This window comes from Silurus meridionalis, chromosome 23, assembly GCF_014805685.1.
Source record: "Silurus meridionalis isolate SWU-2019-XX chromosome 23, ASM1480568v1, whole genome shotgun sequence".
In the NCBI taxonomy this organism is placed as follows: Eukaryota; Metazoa; Chordata; class Actinopteri; order Siluriformes; family Siluridae; genus Silurus; species Silurus meridionalis.
The window spans coordinates 19304870-19329573 of record NC_060906.1 but is presented as its reverse complement, the minus strand read 5'-3'; the positions used below and the strand labels follow the sequence as shown (position 1 = coordinate 19329573).

Here is a 24704-nt window from a genome sequence, read left to right as displayed (position 1 = left end):
TTCCTTTTTTTTTTTACAGAAAAAAGAGGGAACCGGGTTAGGTCATCTATCCATGCTTCTTGATAACATTTTAATATTTATTGAGCTCTGTTTATGTTTAGCAGTTTAACTGACTAATGTTTACATGTGCACATAAGATTTGTAGTTAGCTAGTTGATTTAAATAAAATGGATTACATTAGCTAGCTATGTTAACTAGCTTAGATCATTAGGATTGCAGTAGAGAAGGACGAGTCTTATTTCAATTCAAAAAAAGTATTTTTGTGCGTGCAAAATTAAAGTACTTTTAAATGTCTTCATGCATCAGAATTTCAACAATATATTGGGTAAGTGCTGATATTTTTCCTCTGGTTTCTTTGATAGATATTTGGCTTGTTTAAACCCAATGGGTGAGAGAGTTTAGTGTGATTGTTCTCATTCGTGTAGGAGGAGGAATTATCTTCTGAACTGAATATGAATACAGATTTGAGTTACAGTACGCTTATATTAGGAAAAGGGAACAGCATATGTATGTATGATAGGAATCCACAGGATGAGCGTTAAGGGTAGAGAAATGGCTCTGTGGTTTCACGCTCTGTCTGTCGTGTATCACATGGCGCCTGTGGTCTGTTCTACTCCGTCTAAAACACTGCATCTACACATCCTGGAATGACACTGTCTGTTATATTTAATCATGTCTGAATTGGTGATGATTAAAACTCGTGCAAACTCGAAGGTGTACTGAACAATTGACAATAACATGAACAGCATACAGGCTGTAATACCCCACAATTAACCTGTCTGTGACACCTTATTTTTGTTGACCTGTTGTCAGCTTTTCTATCGCTATTCATTAATCATTACTGGTGTAAAAATGACAGCTCTCTTTAAAACTGACACACACTAAACCTGTTTGGTAAAAAAAAAAAAAAAAAAACAGGTATTATGGAGATCAACGTGTTCACACTGAATGCAGTGCCTTAAAAAAATACAGACCTGTGTTTTACAGGCATCACTGAGATCCTAACTGGTAAGGAATTTGTCTAGATTTGAACTGAACAGAAGTGGAAGTTAGCAGAACTTCAGTGCTGGCATATATATATATATATATATATATATATATATATATATATATATATATATATATATATATATATATATATATATATATATAACATGAACAATAATAATTATTTAATAAGCATCAAGTGAAAACTGCCATGCAAGTTTTGCTATAATGTTTCTATTACAGAGTGTGAAAAAGTGTAAGTAAAGGCAAATGAAAGTTGCAAAACAGTGGTGTAGCTCGGAAATGTTTACTTAAAGGGATGAGGAAATATGCTAAATAAATTCACCACATGATCAGTACATTTAAAATGATAAATGCGGAACGCTCATAGATTTTGGGTGGATGCCCCACAGCGAAGGAAGCCAATGTGGCAATTTTTCTTTTTTTTATATGACAAGATTATTAAAAAAAAAACAACAGACAAAATTCTTTAAGTGTATTATATACTATTGCTGGACAGTGATCAGGGGAACTAGAAATTAAAGCATCATACAACTAAGCTACAGTCTATGCAATATCTAGCTTATAGAATTTGTGTTAATCGTCAAATTAGTGTTTTGTATGAGCCTGAGTGGTGGATAGATGCTATAAAAATATAACCTTTAGCTACAACTTGATCTCTTTTTTATAAATACAGGGACATGGATTTGGTCCACTTTTTGCTTCTATAACAGCTTAGAATTTTTTTATGGCTTTTCACTAGACAGAAATTGATCAAAAACTGTGTGGTAAGAATTGATGTTTATCCCAAAGGTGTTCAGTGGGGTTAAGGTTCAGGGCTCTTGAGTTATTCCACTCCAACTTCATGGAACTTTCCTCTGTTCACTAGGCATTGTCATGCTGAAACAGGTTTGGGGTTCCAGCATAAGGAAATGTTTATTCTACAGCAAATCCTGTCTAGACAATTGTGTATTTCCTATTTTGTAGTAACAGTTTGTAGAAGTCCCACATATGCTACAGGGGTTATAATCTAGTGTCAACATAACTTTGGCCTTGGTAGGAGGAACATGACACAGGGTTGAAGGTGCTGACTTGGTTTACAAATTCTGCAGATCTCAATCCAACTGTTTGTAGGATGTGCTGGTTGAACACGTAAAATCCACAGAGGATCCACTTCAACAGGGTTTAAATGATCTGCTGCTAATGTCTTTCTGCCAGATACCACAGCACAACTTTAGAGATCCTGTATAGTCCATGCTTCAGTGGGTCTGAGCCGTTTTAGGTTTAGCCGCACAAGGCAGACCAACTCAATATTAGGCAGGTGGTTTTAATATTCTGGCTGATTGTAGTATAATGTTTATATTAGGGTTATTTTCTGCTGTATTTCATTACACAGTTTCCTGAGTCTTAATCAATAATTGTTATGTAATTTCTCTGTACTAAAACACACACACACACACACACACACACACACACACACACACACACACACACACACACAGAATGAATGATGATTGTTAATTATCCACTAAAAGTAAACTGTAGCAAAACATGTAAGTATGACAATATCATTTGTTCGGTATGATCCTTTATTTTCTAGCGTTTCATGAATCTTTTAAAAACACAAACGTCAAAAAATCAACCTCAAATGTACACTAATAATTTTTTTATAAAGACCTTGATCTCTTGAAATAAATCTTTGTGTCATTTATATTTAGTAACAACTTCTCCCAGATTTTAAGGGAATAAAATGAAAACAAGTGAAAAATAGAATATAATGAAATGAAATTTCATTTCATTCAAAAAAGAAAAAAAAAATTGACACTGCATTATGTGCAAGACTGCTCCTGACCCCTGATAAAAGTTTTAAGTCGCTCAGAACTTCTGGCAAGATGGCACTTTCAAGAAAATGACTACACACACACTCTTAGATAGTTTAAACCATGTGCCAGAACATCTGTTATAATGCAATAACACTCGATCGCATGATCAGAAAACACACCCAAATCAATCCAATGATAATTTTTCACAACTTATTGCAAAATAATTAGAAATGTGTGCATTGTAGGTGATGTAAAAAAAAAAACTCATAAGACATCATCTCATAGCACTATATGACAAGGTGTTTGAAATCATCCTCTGCATTCTTAGCAGCTCAGCAGATATTTACATTGCGACTCCAAAGAACCGTAATCTGTCTCAGGCGTATAAGCCTTTGTGTTGCTTCCTATTTTGAGGTCATTATTTACCTGGGCTTTCTTTGCCATGTGAAGGCATGCCCCTGTTCAGTTAGAGCTGTTTACTCTTGGGTCAGTTTACACCTCCCATTAGCTATAGGCTACCAGAGTAGTCAGAACAAACACCCAGTTGACCTTTGAGAGCCTGAAGAATGGAGCTTGACGACTTGCTTCCTCCTGTGCAGGTTAACAAACGCACAAACTGAACTCTAAGTGTTTTTCATGTCATATTATGATATATGAACTGTTGGCAGTGCTCTGAAATTTGACTAATGGCAGTCATATTTAGATTAAACCTAAAAAATGACTCTTAGTTACAAAAATATTACCAGTATTTTTCACGAAATCTATGAATATTGTATTTCATATTGCACATATCAAATATATTTTGTTCTACACACTTTATTACATTTACTGTGCAAACATTTAAGCTTTTATGTCATTTTACTTGTCATAATATTATGTAAAATATAGTTTATTGAATTCTATTATAGTATTATCAGTATAACTTTTTTCCATATCAACCTTCTGAAATTATATTGCTTTATAATATTAACAACATTATTTAAGCTTGAATTAGATTTTTTTTTTTTCATTCATTAATTTTTTATTTAACAACTCCATAGGAATGTATATTTTCGGTGTAAAACCAAAATTTTTTATATTTAATTAAATGCTTCTTATCAGACTTGCTAAATAGTCTCACACACTGTGTCTATTCGTGTTATTTTCCAATTAATTAGCGCACATTTAGAAAGTGTGTGTGTTACGTGTGACTGCGCGTCCGCGTGCCCGCGTGCGTGTGTGTGCGTGCGTGTGTGTGTGCGCGTGTTCTCATTATTAAAGCCTGCTTTAGTCTCATTCCACGCTTTGTGTGTAAAAGCACAGACGGCTGTTGTCTGTCAGCTGTTAAAAGAACTGATTCTTATTTATGTCAAATCCGAGATATCCAGAGATATTTCCCAAAAAGCGACATAAAAGATGCGTTTGGGAAAAGGATATTTAATTTCAGCACAAATTTCCACGAATTTTCCACCTTCAAAAGTAATGAACTAATTATTTATTTTAAATAATAATAATTATAATAATAGTAATTATAATAATAAACCAACCCATTATAATTGCAAGTTTGTTTGTTTGCTGCGAAGACGAAAATAAAGACAAACAATAAAATATTATTATTATTATTATTATTATTATTATTATTATTATTATTATTATTATTTAATTATTATTATAATATACAAATTATTTGTAATATGTCTATATAGTCTGTATCACTAAATTTATATATTTTACTGCTTTTACTTATTTTTTTATTTATTTATTTTATTTACTTTCTTGTTTTTAGCACTTTTAAAAAGTTTTTTTATCTGAGTTTATAAATTACAAATAAAGGTAAGTAATACTTATATTGTACTGCATTATTTTACTCAGTCATTTGACATAATCAAAAATGTGTTATCATAAAATCTTAAATATTAAATGTTGTACAAAATATATTTCTTGAACTGCACACACATTTTTGCAAAGCATTTTGACTTTGTTGGAGGAGAAAAATCACAAAAGTCAATTTCTTTTGAACATGCGTTTATTAAACACAGATGGATTTTGACTATAAATAATATAACTAGGATTTCGTTGTGGGCTTCACAATAAAAAAAAAAAAAAGTTTCATTTTTATTATCTTTATTTAGCCTACAATTAACAGTGTGTATGTATCATTAGGTAAAATTGTATACTTAATAATAGATTATTTTAATCTAAATCAAGAAACAGGCTGTCATACATTTGTCATATTCAACACCAATTGCATTGTATTTGTATCATTCATATTTAATTACATTTTAAAAAAACAAAAAAACAAAAAAAGGTATGTCTAAAGCAACAAAAACTCACTGCAAATATTGCAGAAATCAACTGTGGTCCACAGTTCCAGCTATGAAAATTAAATTAATTACCGATTTCAACCATCTCACTTCTTAGTTAGTTTAATAACCCATTTTCTCTGATATCCTGAATGTTCCTTCTGCTGAAGACAGAAATTAGGAGAACTATTTAAAATTGAACAAATTTAATATCATTCAGCGCAGACTGCAGCTTTAAATGTCACCTTTTTATATGTATATATATTTATATAAATTGCTTGTATAATTGCTGGTTCATTGTTGGGGCCTGATTTGACAACCAGGTGTTTTTTGACCAATTTGTCTACATCCTAATTATGCTTTTGGTTTTCATAATTTTTTATTTGTCATGTCTTGTATAGACACACTGCATGTGCCCGGTACCAAACAGACGGTAAACTATTAGGCTTTTATTACAGGACTAAAAAACATAGTGACAGTCTATTAATATTTTAGCCTGTATTGAACGCTTGTATTAATTTGAGACTAATAACTAGCAGCATCTAGCTTTATTTAATTACTGTAGATAAATTAAAAATCTACGGTATTTCTTTCCTCTAATACAAATATTAATGAATGAGGTGACCAGGGTTGTTTCAGGAGAAAATGATTGTTGCATTGTCTTCAGTCACTAATGTTTTGATATATATAGAGAAGATGATATAATAACCTGCGCTGGTGTACTTTTATAAATCAATTTAGAGTTTCACTGCATGGATTTACTTACTATTTAAATTAGGACAACAGCAGATCCGTGTGTGTTTGCTCTTTTGTGGGTGTTTGTGTGTGTTCATGTTTATGAGGCTGAGGTGGGTAAGGCCAGGCTGTGAATGCTGCTCAGTGCCTCATGCTGCTGCTGCTGCTTAATCAGGGGATTGGGAGGTTTTCTGTCTGCCACTGCAATCCAAATGAGGGGGAAGTTTAGATAAATAAATATGTCCTTCATGCCATCTCTGTTTTTTCCAACAACTTTTTTTTTTTTGTGAGTTTGGATGTATTATCCCGCATGCATAAGACCCAAACAAACCAATGCATATTAGAACTCACCATCTGATGGAGGTTTGAAGTTCATAGCAGTGTGAAGGTGGGAGTCATTATGTGCCAGGCCTGTTCCCTGGGGCTGCCAGTGATGCCCATAGTTTCCCCCGTACACCCCGCATTGACTGGGGGAAGAATAGGGGCAGGGGGGCATATATCCACTAAGACTCGAGGGAGACTGTCAGAGACATGAATACACCATTAGTTTGAGTTTGGAATCTTAAAGAAGGTCTAGCAGTGACCAGAATGAAGGTCAGGAGGTACAGTAAGTATATTGCAATATAAACACACAACCACCCAAGTTTTGGGTAAGTAAAAACAAAACGGTGCTAGAGCTAGTAATTTGAGACTTATCTTTTCAACAAATTTAGATTAGTAATAATGAATTTTTTTCAAATGAGCAAACTTATTACTACACATCAGCAATAACTAATATCATAGCTCACACACAAAAAAGCACCAAATAAGCAAACTTTTTTATTTTACACACACAAAATAATAGATATGAATGAATGTTCATGGTACTGGGTTAACATTTACTGGATTTACATCTATTTGATTAACACCTGCACTACTTATCATGGCATCACTACTTATCACCTAACAACCACAATGACACCCACACGGGTAAGTCCTGACCAAATGTACAAGAGAGTTCATCAAATTGTGAGTGATGTCTGCATCTCACTTTATGCTCTTGGATATGAGCTTCTTGTTGTTTCAGAAGTTATTGAAATATTCAGCAAATTAATTCTATTTTGTCAATAAAAGCCAGAATACTATAGAACTAGAATTTTACATTTCAGGTCACAATTTTACCAGCAACAGCTTAAGAAAATTCTTATTATTTTTATATTATTATATCATTATTTTTTATTTTTTTTAATTTTATTATATATTTTTCATTTGGTTTAGCATTTGGGACTATACATTTTTATTTTGTTCAGCATTTGGTCCCATCAACAATGTTGTTAAAGGGACCAAATGCTAAACCAAACAAAAATATATAGTTACCCTATAGTTTCGCTGCAGATTGATGTAGATAGAAAATGCTACAGATAGATATATGAGATATATAAATTAAAATAAATTACTGTAAGCTATAGCTTGTTAACTCTTAGCTTGTTCTTTTTCTGAAATGGTTCTAGCAACCACGATCGATCAGTCATAATTTATACAAATGTTAGACTGGCATAAAGTTTGCTTAAAGAATTCGAAAAAAACAAACAGATTGAAATGCAAGAGTTACCTGATTGTATTTAATATCCGTATCTACTGGTGATCTGTCAATGCCATTAACTGCATGAGACGGAAATGAAGTTCTGTTCACACATGGCCACTCCTCCATTTTCTGCTGATATCCATCAGGTCCAGTGATGGCTATTGGGGGAATCAAGCAACATTTTCATTCATGTAAATATGTAGGCTGCATTAAAATATGTTGAAGTATACGTTCATTTGTTTATAGACTTACTATTGAAACTATAACAACATCAAATAACACTACACAATTAAACTAGTGCTACATGAAACTGTAAAAAGAAGCTACTAAAGTAAATATAAATAAATGCATTAATATAGAATATAGTTCTAAGAAAAATCATAATCAGGGCACTGTTATGCTATTTTTAATTTCATCTAAAAATTACGAAGATTACTTTAGGTTTATAAATGGTTTGTAATTTTACGATAAATTGTAAATAATAATAATAATAATAATAATAATAATAATAATAATAATCATTAACTATTAATAACAGTAATATTTCAATATTAACTCTTCTTTTTCTTCTTTTTCTTCTTCTTCTTCTTCTTCTTCTTATTATTTCTATTAATAACAACTAAAACTATTTAGAAACAATTAATAATTAAAAATCCCAATCAGGGCGCTGTAATGCTACTAATAGGTTGATCTAAAAATGACTAAGATTGCTTAAGGCTTTTGAATGGTTATTAATTTTACTATAACTTGTTAATAATAATAATAATAATAATAACATTAATATTTTAATGTTAACTCTTATTATTATAATAATTCTTATTATTACTATTAATAACAACTAATACTGTTTAGAAACAATGAATAATAATAATAATAATAATTATTATTATTATTATTATTATTATTATTATTATATTGACAATGAATATAAAACTAAAATGTCAAAATCGGATTTTAATGGTTGTTCTAGGCTACATGACAATTTATTAGATTTTTTATTACTGCACAAGTTGTAAAAAAACGAAAATAATTTATGTTCATCATACGGAAGAAAACATTTTTTTTTTTGTAAATTGTGGTGATGAGATGCCTAAAGACTCAAACCGTTTACATGTGAGTTGATGAAATATATTATTTTGTATTATCGGATTAACACACACATAGCCTTGTTCCCATAGCATTTCTTTGTTCAGTTTTCATAATTAGAGTTTCTTTAAATCTACTTCTACAATTTATTCATTTATCTTCATAAAGCGATTTATCATGGTCAAGTTCAATTTTGGATTTGGAGTCTGTCCCGGGAACACAGGGCATGAGTTGGGAATTCCGCATGGGTGGGACGCTAGGCTACACACACACACACACACACACACACACACACACACAAAGGGATAAACTTGACTTGACTTTCCAGTTGCCCTAACATATTATCCCAAATGTTCTCTAGTTTATTTTTCATTATTACCATATGTAATTACTTATACACTATATATAGTTTATATATTTAACATGCTGAAAGATTATTATCACAGACCCTTATCAATCTATACTCTGTTTCATCTAACACACTGCTCACTTCCCTACCACTCATACGCAGTCAATTTGGCTTACACTTACGCGCTTTCCCTATTATTCTGAAAATTATAACACACTTTTCTAAACATTAGCTGTTACACCTAACAGACACTTATACACTTATCACACTAACGATAGTTATACAGTGATTAATCAGTTTATACCATATCATCTGGTCATGTTTATTTACTGGCTTTCCCATATTGCATTAACACACCACCATATAGTAGAAATGGTAGTAATCATCATCATCATCATCATCATCATCATCACGTCAGATAAAGATAGATGCAGCAACTTACTCCAACATATAACTATTAAAAATTGTTAGAACTGAAATATGATTTTGTATTAAAAAGGGTCACTGAACATTTTGGTTTTTTCACGTGTTCTATTTTAATTAAAATTGCATTTTTCTCATTTCTAATTTTTCCCCCCAAATAAAACATTTTCCATATTTGTCATTCTGATTTATTATTTATTAATTACATTTTCTATCTATTTTGTTTTCTGCATTCGTCTATTTGTCATTATGCATTTGACTGAATGAATAAACGAACAAAGCAGAACTTACCTGAGTGGTCCATGAAAGCTCGTATCCCTAAGATGTTGCTGACGGTGTGTACAGAAGGCCAGGCCCGGGACAGACCGACCCCGACGCCGTGAGGTCCACCGAGTTTTGCGCCGGTAGGTGAGATGGCGTTGGGGTAAGAGTAAGCACACACCGGGCTGTAAGGAATCGGCGGGGCGTGAGGTTTAACGCCGACACCGCCCTCGTGCTGTAAAGGCTGCGACAGGTTCCCAATCTTATTCCTCAAGATGCGACTGATGGAGCTCACCGACGGCACGTTGTACTTGTCGCACACGCCGTCGGACAGCAGCCGGTCCCGGATCTCCCACGCGAACATGCCCGGGTCCGCGCGCTTATACTCCCGTATGCTTTTCACAACGTTGGGTGTGGTGACGCGCGGCTTGCTGCCCCCGATGGCCCCCGGCAGCACCGAACCCGTCTCGTGGTAACGCGCCAGGATCTTGCTCACGCAGCCGTGAGAGACGCGCAGCTGGCGGCTGATGTCGCACGGGCGAATTCCGAGCTGCGCGAGTTCCACGATCCGCACCCGGATGGCGTTGGGAAGAGGCCGCCCGTTCACAAACACACCGCCCAGCTGGTTCACCTCTCCGTACGACGGCTGCTCTGTAATAATAATAATAATGATGATAATAATAATAATAATAATAAATAATAATTATATTGATGATTATGATAATAATAATAATAATAATAATGATAATAGTAATAATAATAATACTGATAGTAATAATAATAATAATAATAATAATAATAATAATAATAATAATAATAATAATAAACTCCACATGGTGGTCATCAATATTTAAGATTTAGACATAGGGCTATTGAACTAATCTTTTATAATAGTAACCTGGCATTAATAATTCAGTGCCTTTTTCCAGTTTCTACTCATTTGTAGGCAAACCTACTACTATGCACAACAAGTTATTAACTTTATAGGACTAAATAGACAATTTCGTATTTTTTATATTTCATACAACACAGCACAAAAATCTCCACTTCCTTTGATTGAACAATAGCAGATGTTGTAAAAGTGTTTTAATTTGTCTAAACAATTACAAAACTAAATGTTATATAGTGACTGCAATTAAGTTGCATTAAAAAGAGAACATTTCTAAACATAACTGTAAAATATAGAGATCTTAAGCATACATAGGCATAAAATAATAAAATAAATATTTTTAACAAATTTGCATTAATTACGCCATTACATTTTTATTTTCATTTACACCTTTTCAATGGAATATTAACATATATAATAATAACACTTACCCATTTGCAGAGACTTTTAGGGGTTCAGTCTTTATTCTGACTTTGTCCACATTTAAAAAGAATAGCTTCTTCTTCTTTTCTTGCTCTCCTTCTTCTTTTCTTCTTCTTCTCCTTCTTCTTCTTCTTCTTGTTTTGTCAGACCTGCACTTGTCACTGCTACTGTATCCAGAGGAACTGCACACATCTCCCAACACAGCGGCCGGTGTGTTTTTGCGAGGATTAAACTCCTCCCTTCAGCCCAGACTCTTCATCACACTTCCTTTTGCACTCATTTTGCACTCATTCTGCTCCAAAAACACAGGGTAATACAGCAGCAGCAGCAGCAACAAGGACAAACACCGGGGATTTATCAGTTCTAATGAAAGAAAGAGAGCACTGCTCATTGTGCATCATTTATAATTGATAATTAATCAACCTCTTGTTCTTCTTCCAGAGAAGGCATCTTAGTCATTCTTTTCTTATGTATACTTTTTCCACATGATAAATAAATATTGTAAATGAATATATGTTAATAATTACTATTTTTGCCACTTCGAAACATAACTTTTCAAAATACTGATTGTAAAGTCTAACATGTCTCCAGACTCCAGACAGTTAATGGAGTGGCCGTGCTCACTTGATCCACGCATGCGCAAACTACAAAATAAATAAATAAATAAATAATTTCCTGGGTCCTTGGCAAACTCGAGAACGTGAGAGCGCATGCGCATGCGTGGCTCACAAAACGCGGCCTTCATACGAAAAAAACAAAAAACAAAACAAAACAAGGAAGACTAGAGTCAAGTGCTTAGAATGGAGCTGACTTTTAACCATAAACCGCGATGCTTCTTTATTGTAAGAGAAGTAGAGCAGAAATGTGTAAAACGTGTACAGATAATATTATTTTACAATTATATTATTATTTTTTTATTTATTTTTTATTTAATTGTTGTTTTTATTATTATTATTATTATTATTGTTATTGTTATTTTTACTATTTAATTGTTGCTATTATTATTATTATTATTATTATTATTATTATTATTAATTCATTATTAATTTATATATCTGAAGGTACCACTGAGTAGTATCCTTCTTCCTTTCGTATCTACTTGATTCATCCCGACCCCCGACCTCTGGAAGGAGTGTAGTTCCTGATCGCTCTGTGCAGCTGAGGATGGTTCCACATGAACAGCCTAAAGATCCATGAGGTTACTGAGCAATTAAAGAACTATGAGAATGGATCTGAATTGTAATTTAATATAAACAGTCTATCACAATGACTGAGGTTTGTAAAATACTAGACAGCATCTTAACTATAACGGAACTATAATAAATGGACATTCGGTACCACCCAGATGAGGATGGGTTCCCTTTATGTCTGGTTCCTCTCAAGGTTCCTTCTACTGGTTTGCTCATTACGGATAAACTAAGGGTTAAACATAATTTTTTAAACTATTTATCACTGTAAAGCTGTTTTGGGAAAATATCCATTGTCAAATGCTCTATACAATTAAAACTGGACTAAACTGTTTAGATCTGTAGATCAACAAGCTATATCACTATCATCAAATACGACCATAATAAAACTATTATAAATGGGCTACATTCAGTTTGCACTTTTGATTTCGGAAAACTTGACATCTATCTATCTATCTATCTATCTATCTATCTATCTATCTATCTATCTATCTATCTATCTATCTATCTATCTATCTATCTATCTATCTATCTATCTATCTATCTACAATGTTCATTTTTGAAGAGGAGACATTTATTATATTCCATTTCCTTATAGTTTTAAAATAAATCTGGACAGATATTGTACAATAAACACATCGCGATATTTAACGATATTATTGTATTTGCTTTGAATGAGGGCTTTACCTCTTTAATAATTCAGAATTGTGAATGTTTGTATTCCTGTTCAGTCTGATGTGGAGTCTATCCCGATTTAATGAGCGGCTTTGATCAGGACAATAAACACAATCAATCACGTGTCATTAGAGAGATTTTTCTCAATTCAAAATACATGAAAATGTGTTGGACACGATGGACAGAACTAATGAACACTGCTTTAATGAACACTGCTTTACACGTGCTATAGTGCAAGATTATAGTAAAGCGTGATAAATACAAACATTTATGAGTTATAGCAAAAAAAAAAAAAAACATTTAACTGTTTAAACCACACATAGAACCAAATTCTTTATATTTTACCGTGCATGACATGTAATGTGTGTATAATTAACATACACATTTCTATTGTTTTCATATTACAGAATTATAAAAAACTCCATATACGAATGTTTTCTCGAAGTGCTCAGAAAAACTATATATATATATATATATATATATATATATATATATATATATATATATATATATATATATATACGTGTGTGTGTGTGTGTGTGTGTGTGTGTGTGTGTGTGTGTTAGTATACAGTGTTTATATAGTATACGTGTACTGAACTGAGTTGTAACTGAGTTGCCCTGCCTTATGCAAATGCTCCCTCTTGTGGACAGATATAAGTCGTGCACATTTGCGGTTTTACTACACCAGTTACAGGAGCAGGACAAGCAACATACACTGTATGTGTATATACACACAGGTGCATCTCAATAACTTAGAGTTTCATTAAAACGTTGATTTATTTTAGTAATTCAATACAAAAGTGAAACTGGTATATTATATAGATTCATCACACACAGACTAATGTATTTCAAGTGTTTATTTCTTTTAATTTCTTTTGATTTTTGGCTCGCAATTAACAAAAACCCGCCAATTCACTTTTTAAAAAAAAACTAGAATATTTCATAATTATACATTTCATAAAACCAATCCAAAATATTTTTTAAATGAATTGTTGGCCTTTTAGAAAGTATGTTTATTTACTGTATATGTTCTCAATACTTGGAAGGTCAGTCAGCTTCTTTAGCAATAACCTTTTGAGTCTTATCCTCCATGTGAAGGGAGTCAATGATCCTCTTCTGGACAACTGTCAAGTCAGCAGTCTTCCCCCATGATTGTCTAGCCTGAACCAGACTGAGACTCCATTTAAAAGCTCAGGAAACCTTAACAGGTTTTTGAAGTTCATTAGCTGATTAGAGTGACACCACAAGTCTTTTTCACTTTATTCTAATTTACCTAAACCAGTTAACAATGCTTCTGTGTATAAAAAGACAAAAAGAGCTCAATGAACATATGGTTTACATGGGTTGGAGTGGAAGATCTTGAGTGGCCTATAGAGCTCTAACCTCAAATATTTCTTCCCCTGAAGAGTGGAGGTTATAATAACAGCAAATGGGAAATAACTATTTCATGGGATGATCAAAAAACATACATATATTATGGTCAGGTGTCCACAAACAAGATTAAAGAAGATTTCCTCATTAACTTGGACAGACCTTTTTTTGTTATTTTACCCAAGAACCGGGTCTACAAATATATACAAACAGACACAGAAGTCATAAGTAAACAAGACAAACAAAGTGTTCATATACCCAGGCACAGAATGTCATTAGATAAGAACAAAACTCTAACATGGTACATAGAAGTAAGTAAAGTAGAAATCGATACTTAATAGTAATAAAGATAAAACTGCACTTGAAGTAACTTGGACCATCGCCTATGTGAATTGACAAAGTCTGAATGCTTGATGTTTATTTGTTTTTATGAGAGGTGACTCCACTGTTATCATGTGTAATGAGCTGATCTGTGTTTTTAATTGCAAGTGGACAGGGTTTTTAACTTTTATGTTTAATTTAAATGCAGCTGCAAAGCAGCATGGATGAGTATCATCTTTTAAGGGGTTGAAGACAGTGGATGGTATCGTCTCCAAAAAATATATATACCTCCCCCAATTTGTTGTGTAGCAATTTACAGTAAATGTAAAAATCATAGCTTAGGCTTGCTGTCTCTTGACCTTTCATCACATACAGATACAAAAAACTATTTATTTCCTATTATGGATATGAAACCCAGAGTATGTGGAACTTATATACATGTAATCTTCACACACACAATGTTGGAGACATGATGACAAATGCTAACCACTACATTGAAATATATATTTTAAAGATAAAAAACCTTTAATATTATATTATATTATATTATATTATATTATATTATATTATATTATATTATATTATATTATATTATATTATATTATATTATATTATATTATAGCTCTTGTTAACACAGGTCGCTTTGTAAGGACTTAATTAACCTAAATATAATCCTTAAACTATTCTGCAATACCAACACTTACCACGAGAGGGCAGTGTAGACGTGTATAGCAGTGTTTCGTCCTTGGCTGACCTTGCAGTCAGACATTCTCAGGTATAAAACACTAAATAATATACATATAAAGACAGATGTGTGTAAGTTATAAACACAGTAACATTAAAAATCGTGAAAAGCACCCGGGATTTCCCTTTTTGGTATTTTCTTCCTTACTTTTTGGCATTAGTGGATTATTCGAACTCCGAAGCATGAAAGTGTAAATGTGGGCTATATTCAAAAAAGGCAAAAGAGAAAGAAAAATAAATTGTAAAAAAAAAAAAAAGAAAGAAAAAAGGCCATTAGCTGTTTCTATGAATCTTTACATTATTACTATTGTTAAGGTTTTTTTGTTTTATATAGTTTTAGTTAAATATTTAAATATACAGTGCATACACTCTCATCCGGTAAAAAGTGTACCTTTCCTGGTGTGGTATTAAGCTTACTTTCAGTTTGAGTCTTTACATGTGGATATAGTGCATTATTAAAGAATTGTCCTGTTTACAATAATTATACAGTATTTATTTTGAGTCATAGTAAAGCACATTTTGTTCATATGTGTAAGTAAATGACAGAGTAATTGGTGGTACCACCCCAGCAATAAATGGTTGTTTTTTATATAGAAAACACATGAACTCTAAACACGTTACTTAGTTATGGGTTTAAGAAATGATAACAATGAATTGATGGGGGCTAGAAAACGTATAAAATGTACGGTTTTCTGAACAAATAAAGCCCGAGACTGTTTCTTTAAATATTCCCATGCATGAAAAGTGGTAAAAAAAAAAAAATAAAAAAAATAATAATAATAATAATAAAATAAATAAAAAAAAAAAAAAATATATATATATATATATATATATATATATATATATATATATATATATATATATATATATATATATATATATATATATATTTTTTTTTTTTTTTTATTTATATATTTATTTATATATATTTTTACCACTTGGAATATATATATATATATATATATATATATATATATATATATATATATATATATATATATATATATATATATAAATAATGAAAGTAAATGGATTGTGAATGAAGATTAAAAATAATGCATGAAATAAAAATATTTTTTGTGTACACCTTTATTTTTAACAATAAACATATAAATATTTATTAGTAATAATCTTGTAAAATTGTAAGTGTGTGTGATGTGTAAAATGTAAGCAGCTGTAAAGACCAGCTTTTTGACCAGCAATTATTTTTTTTATTTAAATTGTAATTTGGTGTAAAAACATTTTAAACTATAAAGCAGTGATATATCAATCTGAGATGGGCAAAAGGTTTGTAGACAACAAAAGGGTTTACATGGTGATGTTTTCTGCAGGTGAGGAAACATCTGTTTATTGTTGTTATAATATGAGTAATAATAATTCCTCGTTCCTCAGACCTTAAATGTGTCTATAACTGATTCACAATGGTGGTGTCTAAAAAAATCTTTTCAATTTGCTGTGGAATAGGAGGAATAGACCAGTGCTGTTATTGGAAAAAGAACTGACATAAGCTCTGCCTCATATTTTTGCTACTGTTCACTTTGTCTCATTACAACAGGTTTACTGGCAGAGCTATTTTGTGTTTTGTGTATTGTCTTTGCACTGTCTTGTGTTGTCTTGAACTGGCTTGTGTTGTCTTGAACTGTCTTGTGTTGCCTTTGCACTGTCTTGCGTTGTCTTGCACTGTCTTCTGTTGTCTTTGCACTGTCTTGTGTGGTCTTGCACTGCCTTGTGTTGTCTTTGCACTGTTATGTCTGGTCTTGCACTGTCTTGTGTTGTCTTGCACTGTCTTGTGTTGTTTTGAACTGTCTTGTGTTATCTTGCACTGTCTTCTGTTGCCTTTGCACTGTCTTGCGCTGTCTTGCACTGTCTTGTGTTGCCTTTGCACTGTCTTCTGTTGTCTTTGCACTGTCTTCTGTTGTCTTTGCACTGTCTTGTGTTGTCTTTGTACTGTTTGCACCAGGTTGCACACATGCACTTTTTTTGGCGAGGACACTTACTAGTCCTTAGCCCTGTGTTTTCTGTGATTGTTGTTGTATGCAGCATCAGGGCTCTGGAGGATCGTTGTTTTATTTCACTGTGTACTGCGTCAGCTATATATGATTAAAATGAAAATAAAAGCTTCTTGACTTGACTTGATATGAGGATTCCTCACACTGCACAGTCATTGATCATTTTCCTGTAAGAGCAGACTAATCATGTTTTGTTTAATTCTCAACTAAAGCATACACTCACAGTAAAAGATCTGAACAGGAATAACACAATAACACAAAACATAATAACACAAGACACAACAATTAATACAAACTGTTTGTGCCATTTTATTTTGAGTCTATAAACTTGTTTTTGTCAGCGTCTGGACAACAAGGTGGTGAAAAAGGACTGAGTGTGTGCAGAGGAAACACAGCTGCTTGGCCTACTGCACTTCACAAATATGCAGGATTACATTTTTAGCATAGGGGCCAGATACAGAAAAAAGAGAGACAGAAGAGGAAGAGAAAATTAGAAAGGTTATTAATTAGAGATCAAGGCAGGAAAAGGGGTGGGGGGGGGGGGGGGGGTATATAAAAACCACAGCAAAAGAAATGTGATCATGATTTAGCTTAATATTCAGTAGCAGTTTTATTGGAGCAAAGATCTGATCTCCATTATAAATAGAAGATGGGTGGCTTGTTGGTAGATGAAACGAAATTTAAATGGACAAATATAAATATATATTATTATATATTATAAATGATGTAAATTATATGTAACATAAATATATATCTAGAAATGTAGAGAATACATTTTCATGATTTAAAAAGATATTTAGATCATGTTTAACATAAGGTAAGACTGAATATATTATTGACTTAAAACTATGAACAAAGTAGTATTTCTGCACTGGTAATAATGTAAACTATAAATCTTTTGTGTGTGTTTGTATGTGTGTGTAATATAACTTTTCCTAAAAACTTTTATTTTTATTGCATTTGTCATATTATTTGTAACTGTTTTTCTCTTTAGACTTTATTGCATGGATAATTAAACTAATTTGAAAATTGAAAAAAGATTAGAGACGTGTTTATCGTACAGATTGTAAAGCTTATATGGTTTGATTAATCATTTGCTTAAATAGCAACGTAAAAGCAAACAATAATACATCCTAAATTATTCAACTATATTGGAGACATAGGTCAAACAATTTACAATATGTAATGGTTACAGTTTTTGCAATAAAATCATTGCAATCTCATATATGCAACTCCAATACATACTGTAAGAATAATCTCAGCAAAATCAGAGAGCAAAACTTCCGAATAGGAAAAAGGTGGGCTCGTTTTTTTTTTTTGCACTTCCATTAGCATCAGACTCGATCCTTAAATCACATTAACTGCTGGAGAAAAGGAGGAGGACGGAAAAGAGAAAAGCGCATTGAAGTGGCGGCCATGCGCGCGCTCGACATTTTCACCTCATCAGAGAGAGATGAAGCCCACCTGGGCACTTTCACACACACACACACACACACACACACACACACACACACACACACACAAAAGGCCATTTGAAGTGTATGGAGCCCAAGGACACAAATATCCATCAGCAATTAGATGATCTAATGGAGCTCAATAATGAAATCTAGCAGGGTTTAACCCCCATCATCTGCCAGATTGTCCATTTTTGGTTCATCTGTAATGAACGTACATTTTCAAAAATTCCCGTTAATGCCAAAGATATGATGTCCAGCTCACAAACAAACATGCATGCAAATAAAAAATTCCGATTCATTTATAATAGTGAATGTATGACGTCATACTAATAAAATGCAGTAACTCTAGTGGAAGGCTTGAGACTGAATGTGCTAAACTCGCTGCAGTTTTGTTCGTGGAAATAATCAGGAATATAGAGAGCATCCGCTGTTAAAAAGTTCCTGGGGCTCCATATTGTTTATGTTGCTGAACCATTTACTAATGAGAAATGGAAAATGTATGTCTTAAAGTTATTCAAAATATCTTTAATCCTCTGTAACAGAAGAGACAAGTGTCAAGTGTCAAGACTGAAAACAAGAGTTAATACATATGCATTAAAACATCAGTCATTACAGCAAGGGGTATATATTGAAGAAAAACAATAAATAAATAATAAATACATAAAATAAATACATTTTAATTTAACTAACTAACTAACTAACTAACTACATCAATTGTTTGTATAATGATACACATTTGAATAAAATGCATAATTGAATATACAAACAATGTATGTAGTTAGTTAGTTAATTAATTAGTTAGTTATTTAGTCTAATGTATCATTATACAAACAATTGATATAGTTAGTTAGTTAGTTAGTTAGTTAGTTGGTTAAATGTATCATTATGCAAACGGTTGATGTATGTAGTTAGTTAATTAATTAGTTAGTTATTGAGTTTAATGTATCATTATACAAACAATTGCTGTATGTAGTTAGTTAATTAGTTGGTTAGTTAATGTATCATTATACAAACAATTGATGTAGTTAGTTAGTTAGTTAGTTAGTTAGGTAGTTAGTTAGGTAGTTAGTTAGTTAGTAAGTAAAAAAAACGACATATTTGTTGTTTCAGTACATTCCAGTACAGTGGCCCTTATACACAAAATTGTATATTTCTTGCAGAATATATTCATCACTTTACAGTAAAATAGCAGTAGACCCTCAGTGTAAATACTGTTACTGTTTATATTTGCACTGTGAATTCCTTCGCATTTCCTCTCTCGCATTCCTTGTGCTTTAATCTGATTAGATGAAGCATTTTACTCTTATCGAAGACAAAATAAATTTTGATTTGATCTTCGTTAGAATCAATGTGGATGCTAGTTTATATGGTCGAAAATAATTTGGAGGCTTTTTTTTATATCTCACTTTATTAAACCTAAACTAAACATTTCTGATGACTGAATTAACGCGTGCGTTCGTTTTTCCACTAAACCCTGTAAATGCTTTAACGCCATCGGTGCCACCTTTTTTTAGTTTGCTACAAAACCTTTCCATTAGAAGAACATTGAAAAACCGAGGAATAACAATATCTGTTTGTGAAATCCATTATAACAAGATCGTTTCAAACGAATAATAAAAGAACACAAGAACACACAAGAAAAGAAATGTTAAGAAAAGAGAAGAAGAATACCTGAATCATTTTTTTATCCGAATCTCTCTGCGCCTCTCCCGTGATCTTATATGCTGTAACACTCTCACCATCTAAAACACCCACCCACACACTCACACACCCACACACTCACACACCCACACACTCACACACGATAAATTCGTCGTGGTTATGTTCTGCAGTGTGTGGAATCCAGAGCGCCATGCGGTCGGTGTGTGTGTGTGTGTGTGTGTGTGTGTGTGTGTGTGTGTGGTGGGGGTTATTTGGGAGAGACTCCAACACAAGTGTTGTTTAAGATCACACAAATTCTCCAAATCAAACAGAATATATTTAATTTAATCATAAATAACAAACTAATATTCCCAGCGATGCATTAATTTATTTATTTATTAGTCTAATTATTTTGAAAATTATAACTAATCAAACACCGAATGAACACTCGGATTTTACAAATTATTCTTAAAAACATTTTTGACCAATAAAAACGAGGTTATTTGGGAATATTATGTAAAAATGTTTGTTGTGTGCTGCTTCAGATTGATAATACAGTAAATAAAATAAGCTGGTCAATAAGCTGCATTTTAAATGCATCTGAAAACTGCATTTTATGAAACATTACTTTTTTGAGCAAAAACATTGTATAACACCTAAATAATAAAAAATAAAATAAAAAACCCTAGTTAAAAAAATCATTGTAAAACACCTGTGCATCAAATAAAAATAAAAATAAATAATTTTAAACACGTGAAATACATTTTAAAAAGTAAAAATGATTTCTGAATTCATGATTGAACTTCTCTAAATGTGCTGCACGTGTAGCGTAAAATCACAGGGTTACTATCAGCTCTCTTCACCAGTTCAGTGTTAACAAAACGCTGTGGATGATCTTCCAATACACTGCTTTATATAAGATGTAAACGATGATGAATTTGTCTCAATTCAAATGAAAAAACAACGCACCACAGAGGACTCACACGATTTCCACGAGGTGGTAATGCCCACGGTACTTTTTGTCCGTTTTATTTTACCTCCCTGTTGCTCCGCCTCTCGTGTTTGTCGTAAGCCTTGCGCGCAGTTTACGAACCCAGCAGTGAGATAAAGACGGGTTTTTCCTCCGAGTGCGTCGATTCTCTTGGAGCATTTTGAACGTGCAGTCTGGTAACCCCCCCATATACAAAAACACACACAGGCGCGCGCACACACACACACTCGTACGCACAAAACGCCATCGCGGAGGGGATTTTCTTTGCTTTTTTTTTTTCTTTCTTTCCTTCTTTCTTGTTGCGTCGGTCTGTCTGAGACGCGATCCTCGCCTTTGCGCGCGCGCGCGACGGGGCCAGCGGGCGCCGAACCATGTCCCTGAGCCCAAAACACTCCACGCCTTTCTCCGTGAGCGACATCCTGAGCCCGCTGGAGGAAAGCTGTTATAAGAAGTTTGCGTGCATGGAGGGCGCTTACCGGCAGCCTCCTCCTCCTCCATCTGCTCAGAGCGCGCAGCATCAGCACCATCACCAGCACCATCACCATCACCATCATCACCAGCAGCAGCAGCAACAGCAGCAGCAACACGCAGTGAGCCACGGAGCTTATCACGTGTCGCAAGGCATGTCTCAGTTCTCACACGCGGCCATGGCGGGATACTGTAACGGAAGCCTTGGCGCTGTGGCCGAACTGCCCACTTACCAGGAGAGCGTGAGGGGCGGCGCGGCCACGGCGGCGTGGTACGGAGCAAACCCGGAGCCGCGCTACGCAGCACGTAAGTTCACAAAACAATGTATACAACAATATATATATATATATATATATATATATATAAATACAGTATGTATATAAACTTTCTATAAAAGTATCCAATGGATATAAAATAGATATTCCAACAAACTACTCAATGCACTACTACACAGACATGCATTGTATTTATTATATAAAGATAATGTGCACAAAAACAATCATAACAAATAAAAATATATATATCAAATCAAAATCTTTAAATATTCACCATGTTATTTTTATTTATATCATTATCAGTGAAAAGCACACCTCAATAATAATGGAAATAATCCCTCTTGAGTCTGGTTCCTCTCAAGGTTTCTTCCTTTAAGGAATTTTAGGGAAGTTGTTTTCTTAAACCTAAAATTATATATAATTATATAAAATTATACATCTTTTCAACCTCTTTATCTCTGTGAAGCTGCTTTGAGACAATTGTAAACAATTAAAATAACACTAAATAAAAAAAAAATTATATATGTGTGTGTGTGTCGAATTAAAGTTTTACACAACTAGAGGCAAAACAATCAAAGAATACATTTTCATCTACAGCTGCTTCTGTTCTAAATCTGGCCAATTTATTTAAATTGAACATCATGAGCCAGGATTTTCCTTTTCGTTTAATTTGATTCGGTTCAGAACAAAATGCACGCACACGTTATGCATCTAAAAACGTCTGGGGATCTGCGAGGAGTTCTTTATAACGCGTGAATAACTGATTGACATAAAATAAGTCTTAATGTTTAGGTGTCTGCACGTGAGCTTGGACATTAGATACATCAGTATTGCTCATAATTCGAATGTAGTAAAATGTCCACGCTTTTTATAAATGTGTATTTATCTTATTTAATCTAATCTGGACTGATAAATGCACTACACTGAGTTTTAATTTGCTTAAACGACATCTGCTAATAATAATCTCTCTTGAAGTTCCCAGATTCATGGGCTCCTCCACAGCGATGAACATGAACGCGCTCGCGGGAATGGACGCAAAGTCGATGGTGACTCTGCACGCGGCTCCTCGCCGGAAGCGTCGCGTGCTCTTCTCCCAGGCGCAGGTGTACGAGCTCGAGCGCAGATTCAAGCAGCAGCGCTACCTGTCCGCTCCCGAGCGCGAGCACCTGGCCGGTCTGATCCACCTCACACCGAACCAGGTGAAGATCTGGTTCCAGAATCACCGATACAAAATGAAACGGCAGGCCAAAGACAAGGCAGCGCGCGAGCCGCAGCAGCAGGACGCCGGTGACGCGTGCGAGCAGCAGCAGCAGCATTCACCGAGGCGCGTGAACGTGCCTGTGCTCGTCAAAGACGGCAAGCCGTGTCAGACCGGCACCGGAACCGGCACGCAGACTTCCGGCCAGCACGCCGCCGTGCCCGCGGTTCCGCTTCAGCAACGGAATCAGACGGTGGAGTCTTTAGCGTCGGCAGCGGATGAGCTCGATGAAATGACACCGAGTCCACCCGCGCTGCACGGGGCTCACCTCAGCGGCCTGTCGCACCTGGACTCCGCCCTTCTGGAGTACAACATGGCGGGCTCGAACCTGCTCTACGGCAGAACTTGGTAAACGAATAAACGTGAAACCAAACCGAACCGGACCGGACCGGGGGAAAAAGCCTAAAGACTACGGGAACAATTGAACCAGAAAACAGTTCGTTTCAACATGTATAAAAGTCGGGATTTTTTTTTAGACTCCATTCCTCCTGAAATAAAATGTCACAATCGGAGTAACCAAACTGTTTAATGGGCTGGATAAACATCCGGGTTATAAAAAAAAAAAAAAAAAAAAATTCATTTTCCACATCTGTCTTTTATCTACCTTTTGTAAGATACTTTCAACTTTTTAGACGCAAAGTATAAAACACATCCGACAGCGCGAGAATTTATGCAGTTTACAACTTTTTTTTTTTTTTTTGTAATTTAAGCAAAACCTACTGAAACATCTAAAATTACATTTAACAATAAAACCCTTCTGAATAATTTGCAGCTTTTTTTCCCCAGCAATGTGAAATCAATCTACTGTTATGAAAAAAAACAATTAGCTGGAGATTTATACTATGGGTTTTAATAAATTCATATTGCGCCATTAATCGACTCTGATTTGTTACACGTGGAATTGGTGGTGAAAAATGGTTCATATTTATTTAATAGTTCATATTAAAAAAATTAATGATATTCCTCATCCCCAAAAAATGTATTTATTTATTTTCACTACAAGCTAATAAAACATCCATAATTAAAATTAATAGACTAACAAAAAAAATTTAAAAACTCAATTTGTTAATTTCTTTGGCTCAGGTTTGGTCCACAGACTAAAAAGCTGTAGGAATTTAGCATTATAATTAATTAGGTTGGGGGGAAATAAAAAAACCTGCTATTCCATCATGTGTATATTTCAGATATTCTCGATAATCGCTTTTTTAAAATGAATTTTTGAATATTAATTCATTTAAAAAAAAAAAAGGAATTTGAACCGAAAGAGGAGAGATGATCAGATCAACCACTGAAGTTAACACGTAAGTGATTTCAGCTGCTGAATGTGCAGACTTCTGATTTCAGATGAAGACAATTGTCCATTAACCTAATTATTCCATTCTCATTTAAAATAGTGTTCGACTCCTAGATCTACATTTATAATTGTCTATTATGTGGAGCCTATGAATATTTAAGCTCTGGATGAAACATACTGGAGAAATGC

The 24704-nt window shown here is 33.7% G+C and overlaps 2 protein-coding genes across 3 annotated transcripts; one reads left to right on the top strand and one right to left on the bottom strand.

Annotated features, from left to right (window-relative positions):
• Positions 1-4797: 4797 nt before the first annotated feature.
• On the bottom strand, positions 4798-11022 carry pax1b (paired box 1b). 2 transcript variants are annotated; one of them, XM_046835719.1, is made up of 5 exons: positions 10831-11022; positions 9541-10161; positions 7419-7549; positions 6179-6347; positions 4798-6028 (listed from the first exon to the last, which is right to left on the bottom strand). In XM_046835719.1, the coding sequence occupies exons 1-5, from the start codon at positions 10832-10834 to the stop codon at positions 5928-5930; spliced, it is 1026 nt and encodes a 341-aa protein (XP_046691675.1). In that variant the 5' UTR covers positions 10835-11022; the 3' UTR covers positions 4798-5927. The 2 variants fall into 2 exon arrangements, with proteins under 2 accessions (XP_046691675.1, XP_046691676.1); XM_046835720.1 differs by having other exon boundaries at positions 6179-6294.
• A 9905-nt stretch (positions 11023-20927) lies between these two features.
• Positions 20928-24644, top strand: nkx2.4b (NK2 homeobox 4b). Its single transcript, XM_046836443.1, has 2 exons — positions 20928-21994; positions 22939-24644. The coding sequence occupies exons 1-2, from the start codon at positions 21592-21594 to the stop codon at positions 23571-23573; spliced, it is 1038 nt and encodes a 345-aa protein (XP_046692399.1). The 5' UTR covers positions 20928-21591; the 3' UTR covers positions 23574-24644.
• The last annotated feature ends 60 nt before the right edge of the window (positions 24645-24704 follow it).

Coding starts and splice junctions, on each gene's coding strand:
- pax1b (XM_046835719.1), bottom strand. Junction 7,550..9,540: donor AGCTTTCATGGACCACTCAG/GTAAGTTCTGCT, acceptor TTCCCCCAATAG/CCATCACTGGACCTGATGGA. Junction 6,029..6,178: donor CTTCAAACCTCCATCAGATG/GTGAGTTCTAAT, acceptor TTTGGATTGCAG/TGGCAGACAGAAAACCTCCC.
- nkx2.4b (XM_046836443.1), top strand. CDS start 21,592: ATGTCCCTGAGCCCAAAACACTCCACGCCTTTCTCCGTGAGCGACATC. Junction 21,995..22,938: donor GGAGCCGCGCTACGCAGCAC/GTAAGTTCACAA, acceptor TCTCTCTTGAAG/TTCCCAGATTCATGGGCTCC.